At 41.6% G+C, this 6,543-nt stretch overlaps 1 protein-coding gene across 1 annotated transcript; it reads left to right on the top strand.

The window, feature by feature from the left end:
- Positions 1-1,005: 1,005 nt before the first annotated feature.
- NDUFAF4 (NADH:ubiquinone oxidoreductase complex assembly factor 4) lies at positions 1,006-5,794 on the top strand. Its single transcript, XM_007467189.1, has 3 exons — positions 1,006-1,154; positions 1,701-1,804; positions 5,214-5,794. Exons 1-3 carry the CDS (start codon positions 1,019-1,021, stop codon positions 5,499-5,501), a joined length of 528 nt encoding a protein of 175 aa, XP_007467251.1. The 5' UTR covers positions 1,006-1,018; the 3' UTR covers positions 5,502-5,794.
- Positions 5,795-6,543: the final 749 nt, after the last annotated feature.

Below are 6,543 nucleotides of genomic sequence, written 5' to 3'. Positions count from 1 at the left end.
GGGAAAGAGGGAGTGAGACAGAGAGAGAGAAAGAATATATGTACAGCACTCGCTTTTTTGGTTTGTTTTTTCCCTATTGTCTGTTCCTTTCATTAAGTTAAAGGAGGTATCCCTGGCTTAAAAAGAATGAGGAAAGCAGAATAAAGGAGAAATAGGCTAGGGAATGACGTGGTGACTCAGTACTTAATAGTATGGAGATATAACACAAATTAGTATCAAAAATACACAAAGAGAAGGGAAAGGTCAGCATAAAAGAAATCGATACAGTTAGATCAAATGGGTTATGAGAGAGGCATGTAAAAGATTATGGAATAAGAGAACACGGCTCAGATTCAAACTCATCAGGCAAGGGGACAGGAAAATAAGGCACATTTAAATAAAAGAGTGACAGAACAAATATTCATGGAGAATGATTAAACTTTCATTATTTCCTTTCACAAAAGCAGGAAAAGGCCATTTTAGAATCCTTTACCCTGGTGCCATTAGTTCCATTTTTACTGGCTTCCTCTTTGGTTGCACTGACCTGTGAAAGGACTTCAAGGTCAATTTGCTTAGACTTTCTCAGCCCGCAACTTTGGAATCACGAGGGAAGCTTGAACCAATGCCGGGACTCACCTGGGAGGAATTAAATCAGAAAATCTGGGGTGAGGCCCGACGTGAAACTGCTTTAAAACTTCCCGCCCGACTCCACCAGTCTCCGGAGAGGAGAGCCATCGTGTGACCGGACCTTAAGTCCCGCCCCATCTCGCCGGAAGCGGCCACAGGGGGGAGCACATGCAGGCCCCGGAGGAAGGCGCGCTCCCTTACTCTGGGCGCGCCTTATGAGATACTCTGGGCGGAGACGCTGCATGCGCCCTCCCGACCGCAGGGGGGCGAACGGCGCGCAATCAGCGTCCGCTTTCCGGCGCGCGGCCAGAGCGACCCCAGACATGCTCATGCTCCGGTGCGTCTCGGAGGTCGCCGGCGCCGGTGTTTAACCACGGGTGGTGTGAATTTAAGGGCATCATATTATGAAGAGATGGGGGCTGCGGTGACTCGCGCAATCAGGAATTTCAACCTAGAGAACCGGGCGGAACGGGAAATCAGCAGGATGAAGCCCTCCCCCGCTCCGAGGCACCCCTCCACCAAGAACCTCCTGCGAGAGCAGATGAGCAGTAAGTGGTGCCAGGGCGCGTGGGGCCTCGCGGTGCGGGCTCCCTGTGCGGGCTCCGTGTGCGGGCTGGGCTGTTCCACGCCGGTGGACCTCCGTCCAGTGGTGGGGGTGACCGGGGTCGGATGCAGTCACTCGGGTCAGCCGAGCGCGGGAAGGGGGAGCCACCAGGCCGGTGACATTGAGACAGTCCCCTTGCGCTCGCAGTGGAGGCGGCGGCTGTGCCTACTTCGTAGTCCTGGCGGTGTTAGCTTGTGCCCCCGCTGCCCCCGCCCTCCCCGGCTTTTGTCTTTAATGTTCAGTGACTTGATACAGGGAATCAAAATCAGAAGGGATCGTGTGCAACAGAGCTCTCCAGATGTCTTCACAGAATGATAGACCCTGAGCTTGACCTAGCATTTTGAGTTACACTTAAAACATGTTCTGTAGTGTTCAAGTAATTGTTGATTAAGCAAAAAATTAAAAGTGACTGTCTTGTGTTAAGTGTTTAGGATCTTAGAGGAAATTTTCTTTGGCTTTAAATATTGTGACATTCTTTTTCTTTCCTTAGGCCATCCAGAAATTAAGGGAGAAATTGCTAGAAAAGATGACAAACTGCTGTCATTACTAAAAGATGTGTATGTCGAGTCCAAAGATCCTGTGTCTTTTGTGCAGGTAATGTGTGTTTTAATTAAGTAAATACATAATTTAACCCTTTGGGGCTCCAGGAGAATGACCAAGAGAAGTGTGGCAAATAGTAAAAAAGAGAGTGAGCGCTCTGCAAGTGTAAAAATGTCAGTGCGCTGGTGACCAGAATGCAGAGCATTGGCAAAGTTGAAGTACAGCAGTCTAAGCCAGACACATACGCCTCCATTCATTGGATATTTTCCGAAATTCTAAAAGACTTGTGAAAGTATTGATTGTGTGCAACTCGGTGAATTATTCGGTATTCAAAATTTGGTAAGGTACTTCTAGTGGTTGTCATTGGAATGACCAAGGGAGGGCTTTAATACTATTTTCTCATACTTCAGTGGACTGAGGTATGTTTTAATATCAGAGATTCCTTTAGTGTTGTGTTGTTGGTGCTTGATATTTTTTTATTTTGTTTTTTAAGAATATTATTAAGATAGAATACGTAAAGATAGGGAGATCACAGAATACACTGGGAACAGGAACCTGTATGTAAGTGCCAGGCACAAGTGCTTTGCATACAGAGAAGAACAAAACATCTCAAGTCCTTGACTTCACGGTGCTTATAGTGTTGTGAGGGACACAGGCATTAAACAGATGAGCAACCATAGGTACAAAGTTACTAATAACTCTCTGAAGGAAAAATATAGGCACTGTGAGCGTATCAGAGGGACCTTTTTTTTTTTTTTTTTTTTTCCTTGCGTTATGCGGGCCTCTCACTGTTGTGGCCTCTCCCATTTGCGGAGCACAGGCTCCGGATGCGCAGGCTCAGTGGCCATGGCTCACGGGCCCAGCCGCTCCGCGGCATGTGGGATCTTCCCGAAACGGGGCACGAACCCGCGTCTCCTGCATCGGCAGGCGGACTCTCAAGCACTGCGCCACCAGGGAAGCCCAGAGGGACCTTTTTGAGACTGAAGGATCAGGGATGGTTTCTGAGGAAGTGACATTCAAACTCAGGCCTGAAGGATGGGTGGGAGTTAACCAGATGAGTTTGTGGGGCAGGAAGGTTCTAAGTAGGAGGAAGAGTTTGATTGAAGGAGAGGGAATTGCCAATGACAATTCCTATCTTTCCATTCTAAAATTCTCTGCTTGTCTCTGTAGATAGGCAATAGACGGTTTGCACAGATAGAGTTATTAGTATGATTTTCACTAGAGAAGAGATATAAAACTCATGTACAATAAGGTATGTAAATTGTTGCACACAATAGCAGTTATAGGGTTCAATTATCACCATATACTCATAAGAAATATATGTATAGGGGTTGATGTTCATGTTCTTTATGTTATTTTTAGGCAGGAGTTAGATAATACTTCTAAGTATTGTTTCTCTCACATGTACTTATTCATTCGAAAATTGGCTCTTGGGGAGCAAAAAACATTGAACACTTCTTATGTATAAAACACAGAAATGTAGTTATAATACATAGGAGATATACAGTGGTATTAAAATTTCTTGGGGGGGTATTAGGAAAAGTCTGAAAAGACTCAGGCAGAGTGATAATGAAGAAAAGGTTGACATGCCTATTTATGTTCTTTGTGCCTTTTTTTCTTTTGGGAAGTTCATAATTTTCTTAATGATTTGTGATGTCTCTGGACATCAGTGGAAAGTGAAGAAGTTGTTAGGAGTATTTCAGGCCAGAGTTACAGTATGAAGGTAGGAGAGAGCAGAGATGCCTTTAGAGTTCAGTACCGTTAGGAGAAAGTATGAGGGATGAATTTGGGAGAAATGAGGTGGGGTAGAGAGTAATAGGGGCCACATCATGAAGATCCTTATTTGTCTTGCTAAGGAATTTGGGTTTTATCCTGAGGGCAGTGGGAAATCATTGAAGAGTTTCCTGTCGAACAGTGACATCAGATTTGCTTCATTCTGGGGGCAGTTTTGAGAGTGGGCTGGGAAGGAACGAAGTGCATTTTATCTAGTTAGAGGAGACCAGGGTTTTGCAGTAGTTCCTGCAAGAGATGTTGGCTTGGACAAGGGTGATTTAGTGACTGGGAGAGAAGTGAATGGGTTTGAGAGGGACTTTTGTAGTATCAGCAGGATTTGGTCGTTGATTGCCTGTTATGAGAGAGAGGGGGAAATGTATGGTATCATGTAAGAGAAGCTCTGGGTTTTGGAGTGGGATATGGGAGGTGGGTGGTATTAGTCACCGAGCTAGAGAATATGGGGATAGAATCGGATTTTCAGAGGAAAGGGATAAGTTCAGTTTTGGACATGTTGATTTTGATGTGCTTATAGATTATCCAAGTAAAGATGCCATTTGTCATTTGGGAATTTGGATCTGGAAGTCAGGAGAAAGGTCAAGGTTTGAGATCAGATTCGAGAGACATTAACACGTAGATAATAATAATAAGGGGGTGTGTGGGATTGCTTGGGAGGAATGTGTAGAGTGAGAAGACAGCCTGGGCTAGAACTTGGTGCACACTAACATTTACGGGGCATCTGAAGGGAAATAGTCCACAAAGGAAACAGAAGGAACCACTACAGAGACAGATAGAAAACTAGGAGAGGGGTGGTATGGAAACCAAAGGAAAGATAGTTGTGGGTCTGTGGGAGTGGTCAGCAGTGTCAGGTGCTGTAGTGAGTTCAGATAAAGCCTGAAAAGTGTCCTCTGGATGCAGATCTAATCTTCTGGATTTGAGATCACAAGTATCTCTTTTAAAGTTGAACTAAAAAGAAGGAAACTGGTCATAACTGGTTTTGGGTTTGGTGACTACGGCATTTTCATATTTTGACCAAACAGCAGTAATAGGCAGGGTGCATTTGAAAGGAAAGGTAAAGAGGGATGGTTGGTGTAGCTGATAGAGGAATGGAATGCAGAGCACAAATGCAAGGGTTAAGCTTGGGCGGGACAGACAGATGGAAAGATGGGTGTTATAGGTAGTTTTATTTATATTTATTGCGGTCTTGGAGGCATTAGTTTATTTTCTCTGAAGAGGCAAGATCTCTAGCAATATTTGAATTCATTCAAGGTGTTTGGAGGCACTGAATATGAAATACAAAACTAGGAAACAGAATGGAGATTATCAGGTACGCCGTTAGAGCAGCATCAGAATCCTGCCTTTCTAAAGCAGTTTTTTATCTTTTCTAATCAGTGCATTATTGTTGTTCTTTTAATATATATGAAATAATGTAGTAAGTGGATGGTATACATTTGATTATTATTTTCTAGAACTACCTAAATTTTCTAATGATTGACTTATGGTTATGAAATGGTGATATGGCAAAAGTGCCATTGAACTATGACTCATTATAATGAGAAAATATAGTTTAGAAAATCATGGGTAGTATTTATTTGAAGAAGAATAATAGAGATTCTAGAATCATGAAAGTAGATGTCAAATCCTTGCTCTCATCTTGAAAGCTTATTTTTTGGTTTTTGTTTCTTGATACTAGGTAAAGGATGCTGGAACACCTCAGAAGCCAAAGGAGTTCAGGTTGCCAAAAGACCATCATTCTGACATGATAAATGTTAAGAACATTCCCAAAGGCAAAATTTCCATTGTAGAGGCACTGACACTTCTCAATAATCATAAACTTTATCCAGACACATGGACTGCTGAGAAAATAGCTGAAGAATACCATCTCGAACAGCAAGATGTAAATTCCCTTCTCAAATATTTCATTACTTTTGAAGTCAAAATCTTACCCCGTGAAGGCAAGAAAGCAATACAATCAAAATGAAGAGAATCTTGAAATTACTTTTCCTTTATGTACTCTGCATCCCTGTACCCTGTTTATTTTCTCATTTTTAGCATATTAAATTATATAAATTACCAAATGTGTTAAGCTCCCTCCTTGTGAGAGCATGCTATTTATTGAGTTCTGCTGAATTTTCAGGATTGCTGTTAGAAATAATTTTGTTCTCTTTTAAACTTTAATTTGGTTTAGGCATATGTTCTTATGTAATATCAACATGACTAATCAGCACATGTATAAATTTATTATAAATAAAAGAGTTATCGTACTTTAGGCAAGTCATATCATCAGCTTTTAAATTGATATATAACCTCTTGGGAAATGTCCTGAATCCCTCATTTAACATTCAAAGCTTCACCTTCCAATTTTGGTGGTTAGTTTATGTATGAAATAACTTTTTAAAAATATAAACAGGAATTGGTGTATTTAAAATTTTAGCAGTCTCTGCTTTGACACACAGGTAAGTTCAAAAACTTTCAGAGAGACAGGCATAGTGGAAACTATCTGAAAAAAATAACTTTTCTCTGGACTTAGCATAGGAATACAAGGAAATTTTAAAGAGTGGATAAATCAGAGAACTATGGTAAATTGAATTTGGTGATCAAATACATATATTTTTTTCTAATTTAAATGCTGGTTGAAAGAAGAGAAAAAATAGCAAGTAGAAATATAAAGTGTGATCACTGGAAGGGACTTACGAAATTGCTGCTTCATCCATTTAACAAACTTCTGAGCATAGTGTGTGCCAGTACTAGAGTCTTAAGTGAGATTCTGTAAGTTGAGCTCTGTCATATTACTACCTGTGGGATTTGGGGTAGATTGTGTAACCTCTTTGAGATTGAATTTCCTCTATAAAAAGTATAGTGCTGCCTTATTAAATCAAAGGGTTACTGTGAAGATACATAAGATTACAAAGGACTACAAAGGACTGAACAAATTCGACTCATTTTTTTCCAACTGAGAAGAGCAGCCTGGGGAGGTTTCGTGACCTAGCTAAGATTATTCTGTAGTTTATGACATAGCCAGG

Source organism: Lipotes vexillifer, unplaced genomic scaffold (genome assembly GCF_000442215.2).
Source record: "Lipotes vexillifer unplaced genomic scaffold, Lipotes_vexillifer_v1.1 scaffold185, whole genome shotgun sequence".
NCBI lineage: Eukaryota > Metazoa > Chordata > Mammalia > Artiodactyla > Lipotidae > Lipotes > Lipotes vexillifer.
This window is presented reverse-complemented; position numbering and strand designations above follow the sequence as displayed.

Bases quoted from the DNA above. Each gene is read 5' to 3' on its own strand.
- NDUFAF4 (XM_007467189.1), top strand. From the start codon at position 1,019: ATGGGGGCTGCGGTGACTCGCGCAATCAGGAATTTCAACCTAGAGAAC. The intron at 1,155-1,700 runs GTAAGTGGTGCC...TTCTTTCCTTAG, and splicing joins CCTGCGAGAGCAGATGAGCA to GCCATCCAGAAATTAAGGGA. The intron at 1,805-5,213 runs GTAATGTGTGTT...TCTTGATACTAG, and splicing joins ATCCTGTGTCTTTTGTGCAG to GTAAAGGATGCTGGAACACC.